This window comes from Glycine max, chromosome 16, assembly GCF_000004515.6.
Source record: "Glycine max cultivar Williams 82 chromosome 16, Glycine_max_v4.0, whole genome shotgun sequence".
Classification (NCBI taxonomy): domain Eukaryota; kingdom Viridiplantae; phylum Streptophyta; class Magnoliopsida; order Fabales; family Fabaceae; genus Glycine; species Glycine max.
In genome coordinates, this window is record NC_038252.2 from 2,914,665 (window position 1) to 2,931,163 (window position 16,499).

Consider the following 16,499-nt stretch of genomic DNA (forward strand, 5'->3'; position numbering starts at 1 on the left):
CATTTAATACACCACTCTATATATTGCTTTTCCACTCAATAACGCCATTTAATTGCTGCGCTGGATTCCACACTACTTTACTTACTTATCATGCATCAATCATCAATCAATTGATTCCAAATTGTTTTATCTTCACTTTCAATTCCAAGGATGCAAATGCTTTAAACACCTCAAAATTTTACTAGTAACTTGGGTGGAGGAGAAAAAAAATTAAAGTTTCAAATTAAAATATGATACAAAAGTGTAAGTTTTATCTCATTATTTTAGAGTTTTTTTTTTTTCATTTTTCATTTTCTTTTTTCACTAACAAACACATTTATCTATCTATATATATATTTCAGAGAAATAATCATTAATTAAGTTAAATTAGTTTTATAATTGATTAACATGCTACATAATTCAAAGATTAAATTTTATTGCTCGTAATAGTTTTACTTACTCCAACAGGATTATCTCTTGTGAAAATGCTCTGATCTGTGCCCAAAACTAATAAAGTTAACTATTAGGACTTCGTTACTTGCGGTGGTGAAAAGTTTGGAAGTTGGGTGTGAAGGAATGAAAGAAGGGTTGGAATTTTGGTTGGGCGTGGTGTGGTGCGTGGCACGGATGAAAAGGATGTGTGGAGCGATAAATCGTATAGAACTTTGTTGGGAGCTAACTGGAGTTGTACATGTACAGACAAATCTATTCTACGGATTGTTTGTTGCAATGAACAAATCTATTGCCTAACTTCGTTGAAGCTTTGGAGTTTGGATACAAAAGAAACTGACATGCCAATCCAAAACGTTGGTTAGAGATTTGGAGTAGGGTACAATGGTTAGAGATTTGGTTAGACATTTTTCTAATTGAGTAACGTATTTTGAGATTCATCAAGAGTCAAAACCCGTGGTGATTTGCGGGTTAGGGGTTAATAAGGTTTTTTTTAACTACTTCACTAAAACTAAAACATTAAAACAAATTAGGACTTAGGAAAAAAAATGTCACATGATCATGACTTACACAAATAAGTAAATGAGTTTTTAACTTTTTTATTTATTTGTTGTAAACAAATTTTTAAACTTTATTTTTTTTTTAATTTTCTATTTTAGGCAAGCCAACCTATATCATCAATCTAGGTTGAGTTGGATTGACATTTTATTGGCTTACCAAAAAAATGAGTTTGATTGAGTCTATTTTTTGCTCAACTCGTAGGCCATAATAAACTAACTAAAAGAGTTAAATCGGGTGACTTTGGTAACTTCAATAAATAAAAGATATAATATATGAGAAGAAAAGATAAATAACAAAAGACATAGATAAAAATGAAGAGAGATGAAAAGAAAATGAGATAGAAGAAAATAAATAAATTTTCTAATCAATTCTAACAAAAGAATAAAATAGATAATTTCTTTTACTCTAATATTTTAAAATTCATTTTCTTAAAGAACAATTGAGTTAAAATTAAAAAATAAGCGACTTAAATAGTTAAATCCCTCTATAACAGTAACAAAAATTAGATAACTCAAGAGATTATCAATTATCTTTCACATAATCGTTTTCTATTCTTATGAATAAATACTTGTCCATCTATCAAAGTCTTTAAATCCTTTGACGCTTGATGCCAAAGGGAGTTGAAGAATGTGACTTCATTATGCTCAAGGAAAATAACAAGAAGCTATATCAATGCTTATTATGAAATCAAGTATGAATTAGTCAAAGTCACATAATGTCACATTAATTTAAACCGAGTTTTTCTAACATACAACGATAAGGTTCAAGATAACAATTTCCCCCTCCCTTACATAGCCTTTTACTCTTTTTTCTTCTCTGTGAATTGTTCTTTGAGTTTGCAAATAAATTAGGTAAATGAATCCATACATATTCACTATACTCTTTAAAGAATAAAATTATGAGCATACAGCTTGTAAGTTGTAACGTTTCAAAGAAAAATAAATGTTTGAGAGTTGATTTTGAAAAATCAAAATTTTAAAATTAAAAGTTGATGTTGGAAACCACAAATTTTAACCAAACACAAGTGGAAGTGGTAGACTTGATTCTAACCAAATTCACCCTAATTTTGGATGGTTGACAAATAGGCACTGTGCCAAGCAGGGCCATGCAAAAAGATTGTCTTTTCACTCTTAATAAGCCACCTATTGGAATGAATCATTTGATGTTTGCTGATTAATTTATTGAGTGTTGTTTACTGTATACTATAACTTGTTTCGTGTTCCTGTGTTTTTTATTTATTTATTTTAGTTGTATAAATAATAATAATAAAATGTTTTTTTACAAGAAAATTTTACAAAAGAATATGCAACTCTCAGTAGAAGAAAAGAAAAGAGGAGGACAAAGAAATATAAGGTAAAATGAGCAATATTATGAAAATAGTCTTTGAATATGAATGAAAATCTAATTTAACTCTAAAAATTAATTCAAGGTCAGATTGAGAAATTATTTAGATCCACTTGCTATTTTTATTTTTCCTTCTTTGTGTAATAGATCCCAGCAGAAAAATGAACAATTTTTGAATTTTTTTTCCATCCTTTCCTTTCTTTCCTTTCCATTCTTACATCTTTTTGTTGAACCAAGCTAAGAGCAACTTTAGTGGGAATTTGTTAGAAAATTCTTATAAGGACGAACCCACTTTTTTCATGTTGGATCATTGGAGTGCAAATGTGAGTTTGTCAAATGTAAGAACCGTTCTTATCAATAAAAAAAATAGTTTTATTTGTTAAAAATAATAACATGCAACACAGTAAAGTTATAAATAAACTTACTGTTGGAGTAAAATTTGACTATAATTCAGACAACATAAAAGATCCACGAAAAGTGGATTAAGATCAACTTAAATAATGGTTTATGATTGTGAATGCTCTAATGTTAAAGATTAAAGTAAACAAACACAAACTACTTCAGAATTGAAGTGGCTATTTTTTCAGATGAAAATAAGAAACACCTATCAAAGGAGTATGTAGCAGTAAGATTAGTGAAAATTTACTCCCACACACAAGCGAGACAAATACAAAGTTATTTATGCGTGTCTCCATTTAACAACTTTTAAGTTTTCTAGCCATGGTTTCAACACTCTATATAAGGTAACTACTAAAACAAAAAGAAAGAAAAATTCTGACCAAAATGGTTAGAAATTTGACGAGGTTTCAAATTAAGTTCAGATATTTCTAGTTTCTTTTGTTCCGTCTGTACTTGTTAATTACAGAGGTGTAGGTAACCTCTTTTCCTTTATCTTCAGGCATTTTAATTTCCTCCTTGGTGCCATGATTCGATCCGTCCGTACTCTCATTCATGTATTTTAAATGATCTTATCATTTGATACTTGAGTTGAGAGTGTCAATGAATACACCTTCAAATTAAGTACACGTTAATTCAGCCTTATAATTAAAACCCTTAATATATCTTCTGGCTATAGTTAGTTACGGGTGGAAGTTATTATTATTATTATCATCATAAGTCTACTTTTTTTTTTAATTTCATTTGTATCTTTCTCTTTATTTTACATCACATAATTTGTTAAGTACTATATTATTTTTTCTTCTTTATTTCTTTCCTCTGCCCAAACACCCCAAAAGTGGAACTTACGTTGACTATTTTCCTATTGCATGTAGCTTGGAGGCTTGCTGGAAATTCAATACGTATGATTGCTTTAGCCAAATTAAGAATCTTATAAACCTAATAAGCTAATCTTCTCCTCATATGTACTCAGCCAGTTTAGGACTAATTAAGCTTACTGTGAGTCCTTCTTATATTAATTTCTTTCGATCGCTAGATACAAAATTAACAAAAGTGGAAGTAGAGAAGCAGAACAGGAATGTCGTTTCGTATGGAAGAGAACAAGTACAATCACATTCAAGTCTTAAAGTCATATTTTGTTGTTTGGTCAATCCATAAACAAAATTATTAAATGGTAAGAAATTTGTATTGCCAAAAAAACTGTATATCAAATAGTATCCACAATTTCTGTCGTATCTTAACATTTTTTTTTTCCTTTTCAGTTAAGGAGAATATTTCTAAATCGTGATTTCCAATGTCCTTTAGAGAGACCCTTATTGCTTAACCAGTTAGGCAACGACATACAGACACTCCGGTTTGTTGATAATTCGTAGCATTATTCTTTGAATATTACACCACAACTGATTCGTACATTTTCTCATTTTATTTCATCCCCTTTGCTAAAGATGATGGAACACGAGACTACTCAAAATAAAATAAAACATGTTGTGTACCTTCAAACTAAAACAACTAACCTTTTCACACGCAAATTAATTGTGTTCGTTTTGATATGAAATGAAGTCACGACTCTTCAAACAATTAGGCACCCCAAAAAGAGGGATTTTGCATCAATTTGACTTTTGCTTAGAAGAAAGTAGACACTCATCAATTACTACAATAATGCAGCCTCCACCCACAAGTTCAAAAAAAAGAAAAATATATATTACCACTGTCTATACATTTTTAAATACATTGATATTATTGACTAAACACTTTTTAAAGATACAAAATTTGGCTTAGGTTTCACTTTAATTATTTTCACAATAAAAAAAAGAATATTAGAAAATATGCGCCAAAGATTTCTCTCTGGAAAAATAATACTATTTTTCTTGAGGGAAGAAAGATAAACAAAACAAAGCATCCGAAGAATTTAGAAACTGAACAACAGACAAACAAAGGAAAAATCTCATTATTTTTGGTACAATAATTTTGCAAATATATTCAAGGAAACTAAACTAATATAGTACACCAATAATCTAATATAGTATTTCCGATGGATGATGATACAAGTGGGGGAAAGAAATTAAAAACGAAACCCAACACATGATCACTAAAGTTTAACCTTCCGCTTACAACTTTGCTCCTTAATCGCCTGTGTGGAAATATTAAAAGTGGTGGTGCAATTCATTTTCACAACAACATGTCTCTTAATCAAGTTCAAGATCTTGACCTGCCCAGGAACTCTAGAGAAGCTGCTCATAGTCAACAACCCGGAACCTAAATCCGTCACAAAATCCGGGCTAGAAATGACGCGAGCGGTGATGACATCAATTGTGACATTCATCCTCAATGTTCTTCTGGCCTTGGCCCTCCCAGGTGGTCCTCTAGCCTCCCCCACAATGACACCATGGTAGTACAAACTCGTGGTGGTGTTGCTATACCTAAAGGATGCAACGTTAGGGTTCTTCACCGACACGTCAGCGACTAAGGACATGTTGGCCCCGGGTTGTTGTGACATGGTGTTGACAAGTTGGAGCTTTGTGATCTTGATGCTGTTCATTGTGATCACGGGGTCCTTGACACGAAATACTGTGAAGATTAAAACTATGATCACTATTGCTATGAGAAGTAAAGAGATTAATGGGCAAGCACAACGTTTGATGAGTTTTTTGTGGCCTTGTGTTTGAGGGTGTGGAGTGGTGTTATCCTCATCGCTGCTTTGGCGCTCTATTGATGGGGCTAATGGTCTTGCTTGCTCCGTCTCTAGCATGGCTGGCTTGGGAAATTTGGAGTTTTTGGGCAAGTTTTTGGAAAACAGAAATTGTGTGTGTTGTTCTGTTTTGCTTTGCTTTGGTTTATTTATGACTAAGTCTAAGGAATTGTGAATGTGTGACGATGCAGGTAGCAGGTAGGACTGTGGCTGTGGCCCATGTTCCTTAAAACTTGCCTGACTTACTTTACACAGCAACAAGTTCAAGAATTCGTTTGTTGAAGTGTGGAAATTCTAACGCTTTGACTAACCTTCCCCAACCGCTTCAATTTTCTATGCTTCACCGGGACTCCTTTCATACTCAAATACTATATTAGTAAAAAATATTTAATTTTACACTGTAAGTAAAAAGATATATTAGGAACTTGGCATTTATATGCATCTTGTCTTTGAGTAAACAGGTAAGCAAACATATTTTGACACTTGTTAAGCGTGTATATACTCCACAGAGTGAAAGAGGAAAAGAAGAGAGAGATGAAAATACCAAAGTTGAACAAATATCCCTAAATTTTTGTTTATTTAGAGCATACAGGAATTTCGAACACTACAGTTATAAAGCCATACCAAAGTATAGAAATAGTTAAAGAGAAAATATCGTGCTTTGTGATGTAGGTTTTGTTAGATTTATAAGCCGCGCTCCAAGGATTGAGGCAGTCCATGTGGGACTTGAGTATTTTCCAATGCTTGGTGTGTGAACCACAAATGGTGGGTGCGAGGTCCCAGGGTTAGAGCCTGCTCTGATACCATGTTAGATTTCATCTTAAAACCAGTTGGTATTAAGTGAAGTTGCCCAACAGATATATAAGCCGCACTCCAAGGATTGAGGCAGCCGATGTGAGACTTGGATATTTTCCAATAGGTTTTTGGGGCCATTCTCATTTGTAATACAAGTTAGATGAAGTGTCTAATACTCCTCTGAGAGTAGCATAGAGAAAATAATTCTAACTAGTTACCTCATACTTTGGGAATGTGAGAACTTGACTTTTTTTCATTATTTTTTAATTTCGTTTAGCCATCTTCCTCTTAAATAATATGCAATTTTTTTATTTGAAAGAAATAATATATATATATATATATATATTAAAAGAAAGAAAATTTAAATAATAATTTAAAACACTAAATAAAATTTTTCATTAAAAACTATGATAAAAATTTAATAATAATAATAATAATTATTATTATTATTATATTTTAAATATTTTTTAACTTTAACTATTATTATAAGGATAACTTTTAGTATAACCATTTTTAATTTTCTTTAGTGGTCGTTGGAATGGCCTGTTTGTACGAATTGTTATAGGCCCAAGTCATATTCAACCTGGCATATGTTACGAGTTTAGGTAAAAAAAATAAAAAATATATAGAGTTTCCTGATGCTAAATTGTAGATTATATACTCATCTAAGTTAATTTTAGCTTATAAAAAATATTTTTTTTTCTACAAGTTAAAAAAAATTCATCTAAACAGGATTTTTATATATACACACACCAACATGTTTAGGGCTTGAGGCTCAACCATATATTTTGGGTATTTTATTTTACATACTAAAATACTAGTTGATAAAAATAATTAAAATTTAACTTGGAGCAGTGCTTGGTTGGGGATCCCTGCGATCAGAAAAAAAAAGAAAAAGAAAACTCCTTTGTCGTGTTTTTTTGTGGCTATCATTAGTTTGAAGCTTAGATATTTAAACAAACCGCAGGTAACAACTAGCAACTGCCACTTTGATTCTCTCACACTGTCTTGTGTTGTGTTGTGTCATGGCATTAACTGCCACTACTTCAATCAACATAAGTCACCATAGCACTTTGATTTTTCCTCCGAAACAACACAAGCAGCACCTTAGAATCCACAGGTTTCGATGCAGTGGAACTAATCCGAACAAAGAGTCGGAATCACAGAACAATGCAATTCTCAAGCTTGCATGGTATAGTTCCGAGCTTCTTGGCATTGCAGCGTCCGTTTTCCGTTCACCATCTAATGAGGAAGTTCCTCCTCAGAGGCTTCTTCAGACCATTGATCGTGCTGCGGTTGTGGACACTATCAAACAAGACTTTGAAAGATCCTATTTTGTCACAGGTTTTGCTATGCCCATTTGCTTAGTTTTTCTGGGTCGATTCCAATTTCTTTCCTTTCATTCATAAGAGAGATAAATTTGATGCATCATGAATGATGATAGGTTTTATGAATTGTAGATTTGTTTTTATAGGTCAGGGGACCCCAAAACTCTGGAGTAGATTTGTAGGCTTAATGTGAAATTGTGACATTACGTCGTAAGCCAAAACCTTAAGTTATTAAATCATAATGGACCAGTTATTCCTTTTCAATCTAAGTTTTCTTCATTCAACTCTGCTTCACGTTTGAATTCTCAACACGTTTGATTGGCAAATCTTTAACCTGAAGTCTTAAGCCTGTGTGGTAAGCACAAATTTTATTGAGATTATGAGTGATTGTTGGTCATTGAATACTCTTGAGTAATCTAACTGATCTCCCTCCTCTATATATATATATATATATATTATGTTGGTATGTAAATTAAGAGTTGTTTTTTTCTGAGTACTTTTTTACTTTAACCTGTGTTTGGTCAGTGAGAAATTAGGGGGGATGGATGGATGGAAGGTGGAGATAATTTTAAAAATGGTGAGACTTAATGTATTATTTCTCACCAATTTGTGTTCATCTTTCTATCTTTCCTCATCTCTTTTATGCTTCTCTTCAACCAAACGCATTTAATTTTCACCTATTTTTCCTCATATTTTTAATTTCTATCCAGCCTATTCCTCTCCTCTTTATCATCTCTACAAAATAGATCCTAAATGAGAAGGTTATACATTGGGCCTTTATGTCAACACATGTGGCCTTTTTGCTTCATAAAATTTAATAGTCAATATTTTTTTTGATAGATTTAAAGTTTGAGTTTTAGTTACTTTACCTTAGGTCGATCCTGATTGGTTGATAAACTCTTTTGTACAATCCCTCATTTTCTTTTACAACAATTGTTCCCCAGTGTTATGAGTTTTTACTAAAGCCCTCCTTATAAAATTGAACTCTTCTATGTAACCTTGGCTTCTTTTAATCAACTCGATTGGAATTGATGAAGGGAAAAGCATCCGAATTTCCTTAATCCTTATGTATCTTCAATGTTTGATAAACTTTCTTGCTACAGACAGAGAGATTATCAGTATCACTGCTAGTCTTATATATCACGTATCTAATTATATAAACACTACACTCAAAACTTATCAGTGGGGTGTGGAGGTTTAGGGTATAGGAATTACTAAACAGAAAAGGGGCATACCCTTCTGGTACTTCCAGTACCATAGTATGTTCTTTCATACAGGATAACCTCCAAATTATTTGCTTTCCATATAATGACTGACATAAAATCAACCAAATACCAATTGGTATCTTCTAGTTAGTCATTTGATTATATTGCAGACGGTTCACGTGGTTAATCTGTTCTTCTCAATCATCAGGAGATCTGACATTAAATGCTTATGAAGAGGATTGTGAATTTGCAGACCCAGCAGGCTCATTTAAAGGGCTTCAGCGATTCAAAAGGAACTGCACTAATTTTGGATCCCTTCTGGAGAAGTCAAACATGAAGCTGATGAAGTGGGAAGATTTTGAAGTGAGGAAACTTTTGATACCACTTTATTCCTTTCCTAAATTTAGTTTTGCAAGTAGTAGTCCTAGTCAAGAGCTCATTGCATTTGCTTTCTAATACACATCTGCATTTAGAAACTCAAAATTTAAAATTTTCATATTTCTTATTACTCTTTCTACAAAATGCTTATAGTGTTTTTATACATATGGTTCCATGACAGGACAAAGGAATTGGACATTGGCGATTCAACTGTATCTTGTCCTTTCCTTGGAGGCCCATTCTTTCTGGTACATTTCGAGCCTATCAGTGTATATTCTATTAATTGAACTGTGGAAGGCCAAAATTTCCTTGCTGATCTCATATTACTATAAATATATTTTTTTGTACGTTTTATCTGCATTTCATTTCACCGGATCCTTCTGGTTTCTTCTGTTTTTTATACTATTGTGCAAGTTCTAATAAACAGAGTCTGTATCCTAATAGAATTAGTTGCAATTAGTTGTCTTTGGAAAAATGCTCATTTAACAGTGACAAAACAGCATAATTCATACTATATGCAATTCAATTTGACCATGTTGTTATATGCTGCAGCAACTGGATACACAGAATACTATTTTGATGCACGATCGGGAAAAGTATGCAGGTGACAACAAATGTCAATTGTGAAGGCACATGTTTCTACCTTTCAGTGATCATTTTGGCAATGATCTAAATATAAATATCTATGAAAAAATTTCAGGCATGTGGAGCACTGGAATGTTCCCAAAAAGGCATTGTTCAAGCAAATTCTAAGGCCTAGTCGTGGATTTGGCTTAAAAGATTATGTGAATAGGTGGTTGAAAGCAGTGCAGATGAAGCTTTAAATTACAATAGTTCTGTGATGGTGTCAACAATATATATAGCTTTGAAATATTGGATGCTTGATGTAAGCTTATGAAGATCTCGTGCTGCAAATTACATGGACGAAGGATCAATTAGGATATTCCTTATATATTTTGGATCAATAAGAGTAAAAAAACATAACAAATATTTTTTATTTTTGTTTCTGCAAACATAACTTACAACATTTTTTATTTTTGTATTTTTGTCCGTGCATAAAACAATAGTCAAATAGTCAATACAAATACTTAGTGATACGTTACCTCATCTTTGTTCTTGATGACTGTTTATCACTTGACACATTACATAATACGTAGAATAGAACAATGTATTTCATCATCAACTCAGTAGAACAACACGTATTCTTTTTTTTAAAATTTTAAAAACACACACGAACAAACATTGTAAAACAAGGACACTTTATTTATCTTCATCTTCATCAAACTCATCACCAAAGTCATCATCAAATTTATTATTAAACTCATCATCAGCCTAGACAAATTATAAAAACAAATATGTTTGTTTTATAATAATAAGGAAGAAGAAAAAAAAGTGTGATTTCAATTATAGAAGCAATAAACTCTTTTTTCAAAATTAAACTTAATCTTTACACGAAATATTCTCATGAATCAAAGCTAGATTTAGTAATTTTTTTAACCTTGTAAAAATAAAAATAAAACAATTTAACATACTTTTTGTCACAATGTAAAACAATTTAACAATTTAGTAATTTTTTGCAGGCACAGGTCCAGATCCTGCAGCAAGGATGAAGCTGTAAAGCAATGGTCTTCATCATGTCACACTGCAAAAAATACTTTAACCTTGGCAGATCACATAGTATCAATGACTTCAGACAGGGGAACGTATGCTCAAGATTTGTTTCTTTTGGGTCTGCACTGCAACAATTGATATCAATCCCTCAGTGTTGCACAACTAGATTTTCAAGTTTTACAAGATCTTTGGCTACTGATGCAGGAAACACACTTGTAAGGCATTTGCAATTGTCAACGGATGCTTTTTGTAGAAGTTGCATGGTTAGAATTCCATTAGGATCTTCATTCAAAACATTCTCCAGATTTGGAAGCTTCGATAAAGTCAATTTCTTCAGGGCAAAAGGGAGGGGGAAGATGGTTTGCCCCATAATTTGTGTTACACGTTTCACATCAAATATGGTTTTCACATAATCACAGTTTCAAACTTTCAATGTTTTCAATTTAGTTAAGAAGTAAATTGAAGGGTAGCACTACATCTGATAAAAATTGGCATCCGTCCACAGTCAGCCTGTTAAGAGCACAGAAGGAAATGGGAATGGAAACCTAGCATTCGAGGCTTAGGCACCTCCAGAACATAAGAAGGAGGAATAAAGGTTTGTATTAACTGGTCTGCCTTATTACATTGTTCATAGCTATTTATAAACAGGCTATAAGATGCTGAAATGCTACTATTCTATCATAACAGAAATGCAATAACAGAATTGCAGCAGACATGGTGTAACAGAATGATGGTGGCAGACAATAACCAAGCATCCTCTCCAATCATATCGAGGCAGCTCAGCAGATACCAACCATTTCTGTTAGACAAAATCCTTGAGGTATCTTGGGGAAATGATCTTCCTTTTGGGCCTCTCCTTCGAGCCTGCTGCATCTTCTCCTTCCTATCACAGCCAGTGCAAGTTACTGAAGCACAAGTCAGGGATGATCAGTGAGCCATGCCATATCAGCTTGAAGAGTGGTCAGTGCCATGTCTAGGAACCGTATTAGAGCTGAAGGAATTGGAATTGTGGGATTCAAAGATAAAGGATCTAGGATTTGAACGATACCCAGTTCTACAGAGACTAGAGTATTTGTGCTTATCACTGCTACAAATTGATCAATTTAGCTCCTCCTTCGGTATCATTAACTTACTTGACATATTTGGAAGTACAGGTTTGTACTGAATTGAGGAATTTAATGGCATCCTCAACAGCCAAAAGTCTGATTCAACTTAAGACCATGAAGGTAATCCGATGTGATGAAGTAAAGGAAATAGTAACCAATGAGGGAAATGAAGATGACGACGACCAAGTGATCATCGAACTTGTATTTAGCAAATTGATTACTATAGAAGTACTTGTGGAGCTCTTGTGCAACTCTCCTTTCCATCTTGGGGCAGTTTCTCAGAATCAATATTCTTATGATGGGAATCTGAATTCACAGTTTTTGTAACTGCAAAAACTTGTGAGGTTTGATAGCTCCACAAGTACTTCTATAGTAATTAATTTGCTAAATACAATTTCGATGATCACTTGGTCGTCGTCGTCTTCATTTCCCTCATTGGTTACTATTTCCTTTACTTCATCACATCGGATTACCTTCGTGGTCTTAAGTTGAATCAGACTTTTGGCTGTTGAGGATGCCATTAAATTCTTCAATTCAGTACAAACCTGTACTTCCAAATATGTCAAGTAAGTTAATGATACCGAAGGAGGAGCTAAATTGATCAATTTGTAGCAGTGATAAATGCAAATACTCTAGTCTCTGTAGAACTGGGTATCGTTCAAATCATAGATCCTTTATCTCCGAATCCCACAATTCCAATTCCTTCAGCTCTAATAGGGTTCCTAGACATGGCACTGACCACTCTTCAAGCAAATGTCCAGAGTTAAACAAGTGTAACTTTTCTAGATTTGGCATTTTGCAGAGAAGCCAACCGACAAGTCAATATCCATATGCTCCAAGTTGGAGACTGCCTAGAGAAAAACGAAATAAAGTAAATACCACAAAGAAGGAAGTTACTTTATATTGTAAGCTTATCCAGTTATCCCTGATTCAGCATCCCGTTCCAATTATTTGATTTTAGGCTTTTTGGTTTGCTTTTTGCAGTTTACGTTTTTATGAACAAATTAACAATACTGTGATTTTTTCGTTTATGGTTTTTGTTCTTCGATGTCACATGTATATCTAAATAGGCATTAGGTTATGTTTGAAAAAGCATTTTAACTGGTTTTTTAATTTTTTATTAGCTGAAAAGCATGTTTAACCTTATATATAAGACAAACATCTCAATTACTTCTAAGACTAATAGGTAGAAGACAAATAAGCAAATATGACATGGAACGATATATACAGCATCAGTGCAAATAGCATTTCCAATTCTTACGCCTTTCCAACTAAGCTAGTTAGATAGCAATTGCATTTTCTCTGTCTTGGCTATGGTTCCTTACGCCACAGCTTCTATTACTACTTAGTTGTTACATACACTTTGGTCCTATCTACCAAGACTAAGAAATGCTCTTAACAGTGCTTTATAGTTATACTACAGTAAGTTAAATTCCAGATAAGATTGTAAAAATTTGTAAACCACAATGTGGGGTTTAGATTTTGTTTTTTAAACAAGGAGGGGTTGGGGGGACACGTAATTAATCATGAATTCTAGAAGTTCTATCATTTTGTTTTTTCTTGAGGTCTATGACAGTGATGGAATGAAAATTCTTTACCTTTTCAGCTGAGAAAACTGGTTTTTCTTCTTCATATGTGGTTTCATTGGTTTCTGTGGGGAATATTTTCAGCTTCTTATTACACCTGTCCACTACCAACCCTTCAATTTTGGACACTCTATACTATGCCTGCCCCCATAGAAACCCTTGATGTTTAGGTAATTTAATATGATCACTACTAATTCAGGAAACACTAATGGTTCATGATTTGTTTCTGATCCATCTTCACAGGCAACAATTTCTGCCATTCACTGGCAAAACTGTACCGACATGCATTCAAGCTTTTGAACGTCTTTGGCCACAGAAGCTGGAAAGACATCCCTTGGTTTATGACAACAAGAAACCACTATACTAGGCAGATTTTTGAAGTTAAGAATTCCTTTTGGATCTGTGCTCCACACTTGCTTCAGTTTTGGGAGGTTGTCTACAAGAATCAACCACAAATTTGTGTCTATCCCAGCAGATGCATCTATTTGCTGAGAATCTTTGATTTTAAAAATCACTTCCACTGACCAACATTCAAAAACCTTCAAGCTTTCCAGACTTTCAAACCATCCTTTCCATGTGACTCGGGAAAATCTTGTATAGTTTTTTACACCCTTCAATGTGCACAGAAATGAGACTAGAAAACGAATCATCATCAAACTAAGAATGAGGAAAGCTCTTAATACTTCACCAGTAAGCACTCTATTTTCCCACTTCTTTTGCTCTTTATATGCATCTATCTCCTCTTTTTCTGATGAATATTTCTCTCGTTCTGAAGCTGCTGCCACGTAAAACTCATTATTGGATGAAATGAAATTTATCAAAGAGCTATTTGTAGCTTTTTTTTCCGTCAAAAAAGCTACAAATTGTGGCTTAATTAAGATGTAATTTTTTTCTGTAACTTTGTAATATTTGTAAATTCATATTTGTTGAAAGATCCAAACATCCACTTGGTATATATTTCATCATTATATGAGTGACGACATTTCTTAAATAAAACAAACAAATTAATAAATGGGTCAATATAGATTGATATAAGCTATGAACAAAGGAACAAATACAAACCTCACTGTTCTTCGAATTGGATTTGATCGTAAGTTGTGATTTGTCATGTCACAATTCCAAACCGTAAGGAATAAACTGAATTTGATTAAAAGAGCAAGTGCTAAGGAAAGCTGAGATATATGTTGGTAAGATAAACTTATATTAAGTTTTGCTTTTTTTATTTATTAGTTTTATAATAAAAAGCTAAACTTAGTTTAAGGATTATGGATGGTGCACTAGTCTTGGGAAAACCAATAACGACTAAAAAAGCAAGAGAAATGAGAATGCTTTGCACGCGGGTACACAAAATAAATCAAATAACGGGGAACAAAAAGTGATCCTCACTTTTTTTTTCGGGTGTAAAGATATTTCTTCAATATATAAATGAAATGTTTATTGCTACCTATCTGCTTCTTTTCTAAAGTAATATTAAAAATAATTATTTATGAAAATAATGAGAAATCACTTTGAAAAAGAGATTCCCTGTTTGGTTTCAAAATTCCCAAGACAGGAGAATTCTTTACTCAACAAAATCAATTTATATATGTGTGTAAAATTTTAACTAACCTAAAGCTCGAATGCTCTTATACGAGCAAGGATGCATGGAAACCAAAATATCCACAAAGTAAAAATATAGGAAATTAAATTATAAAAATGATAATATTATAAATAATTTTACTATAATATTATTTTCACTTTTATATAAAATATGTATTATATTATTAATATCAATATATTTAATTTTATATTAATTTTTTATTATATAATTAATACTGGTATTTTTAAATATTATTACTTAAATATAGAATAGGACCAAAATTTAGCCTAAAATTTAACTTGGAAACCATGCTTGTATGTATGGCTATCATTAAGTTTGAAATTGTAAGATGGAAAATTTGATGAATGAGATCAATAGGAAGGGTTTTGAAGTGATTCCTATATACGGAGAAGAAAATAATGAAAAATATTTTAGATGGTTGGAGGGAGATTGTTTATAAGGATTTGAGCAACTTTAACACATGATATATGAAGTACAATTGGGTGTGTAAGAATCTATGTAATTGACAATGAGAATAAAGCCCAAACCTCAAATTGTTGTTGCGTCCTGAAAGCAACATATACCATTATACTTGAATTTGGGCAAATCACATAGTTTCAATGATGTGGGAACGTAAGCTCTAGATTTGCTCCTGTTGGATCTGCATTATCCTCTGCAACAATTGCCATCAATCCCTCACAGTCTTCCACAACTAGATCTTCAAGTTTCACAAGATCTTTGGCTACTGATGCGGGAAACACACTTGTAAGGCTTTCACATTTATGAACACATACTTGTTGTAGAAGTTGCATGATTAGAATTCCATTAGGATCTTCGTTCCAAACATTCTCCAGATTTGTCATTATTCTGTCTTGTGTTATATATTTCACATCAAATATGGTTTTCACAGAATCACAGTTTCGAACATTCAACATTTCCAGTTTAGATAATAAAGGAATTAAATTGAAGGGTGGCACTGCATCTGATAAAAATTGGCACTCGTCCACGGTCAAGAAGTGCAAATTACTGAAGCATAAGTCTGGGATCAGCAGTGAGCCATGCCATATCTCTTGTATTAGTGAGCTATATCTGAGTTGAAGATCTGATACACTTCGTGCAGACTCGGAAATCTGCACAAGAATCAGGAGAATTGTCTCTGTATAAGTGCTTTGTCAAATACGTGTGTTTCACATAATTTTTTTCTTACCCTTACATTCCCAGTGCAGAGAGGTTCTTTGTTACATGTGCAAAGGTAGTTTTATGAACATGTTTAAATGTATGCGAAAAAAAGAAAATTGAAGAGAAAAAAGAAAGTGCTAAAACTTGTGACTTTATCATGTTGGTGAATAATTGACGGAGAAAAAAACAAAATAAAGCCCAAAGAAAAAAAAATTGAAGATATGAAGATATTTGCTCAGCGCGACCCAGTTGCTTAGCATCAGTAAGTATAAAGAAGTCTGGACCAAGATTATGAAGGGACGTTTAGTGCGAA

General features: G+C 32.9%; 2 protein-coding genes, 1 long non-coding RNA gene and 1 other non-coding gene across 5 annotated transcripts; 2 read left to right on the plus strand and 2 right to left on the minus strand.

Moving 5' to 3' along the window:
• Nucleotides 1–4,622: 4,622 nt before the first annotated feature.
• Nucleotides 4,623–5,541, minus strand: LOC100799820 (late embryogenesis abundant protein). Its single transcript, NM_001317505.2, has one exon. The coding sequence runs from the start codon at nt 5,477–5,479 to the stop codon at nt 4,820–4,822; it is 660 nt and encodes a 219-aa protein (NP_001304434.2). The 5' UTR covers nt 5,480–5,541; the 3' UTR covers nt 4,623–4,819.
• A 1,600-nt stretch (nt 5,542–7,141) lies between these two features.
• Nucleotides 7,142–10,122, plus strand: LOC100801965 (uncharacterized). Of its 2 annotated transcripts, none has more exons than XM_006598862.4 (5): nt 7,142–7,558; nt 9,001–9,110; nt 9,307–9,373; nt 9,678–9,729; nt 9,826–10,122. In XM_006598862.4, exons 1-5 carry the CDS (start codon nt 7,240–7,242, stop codon nt 9,947–9,949), a joined length of 672 nt encoding a protein of 223 aa, XP_006598925.1. In that variant the 5' UTR covers nt 7,142–7,239; the 3' UTR covers nt 9,950–10,122. The 2 variants fall into 2 exon arrangements, with proteins under 2 accessions (XP_006598925.1, XP_003548624.1); XM_003548576.5 differs by having other exon boundaries at nt 7,147–7,558; nt 8,956–9,110.
• Nucleotides 10,123–11,155: 1,033 nt separating this feature from the next.
• LOC121173765 (uncharacterized) lies at nt 11,156–14,724 on the minus strand. The gene is made up of 3 exons (XR_005889121.1): nt 14,491–14,724; nt 13,441–14,203; nt 11,156–12,689 (listed from the first exon to the last, which is right to left on the minus strand). It is a non-coding gene; the product is annotated as an uncharacterized lncRNA (long non-coding RNA).
• MIR5375 (microRNA MIR5375) lies at nt 12,044–12,234 on the plus strand. The gene has a single exon (NR_048850.2). It is a non-coding gene; the product is annotated as a microRNA MIR5375 (primary transcript).
• Nucleotides 14,725–16,499: the final 1,775 nt, after the last annotated feature.

Coding starts and splice junctions, on each gene's coding strand:
- LOC100801965 (XM_003548576.5), top strand. CDS start 7,240: ATGGCATTAACTGCCACTACTTCAATCAACATAAGTCACCATAGCACT. Junction 7,559..8,955: donor AAGATCCTATTTTGTCACAG/GTTTTGCTATGC, acceptor CTCAATCATCAG/GAGATCTGACATTAAATGCT. Junction 9,111..9,306: donor TGAAGTGGGAAGATTTTGAA/GTGAGGAAACTT, acceptor GTTCCATGACAG/GACAAAGGAATTGGACATTG.
- LOC100799820 (NM_001317505.2), bottom strand. CDS start 5,479: ATGCTAGAGACGGAGCAAGCAAGACCATTAGCCCCATCAATAGAGCGC.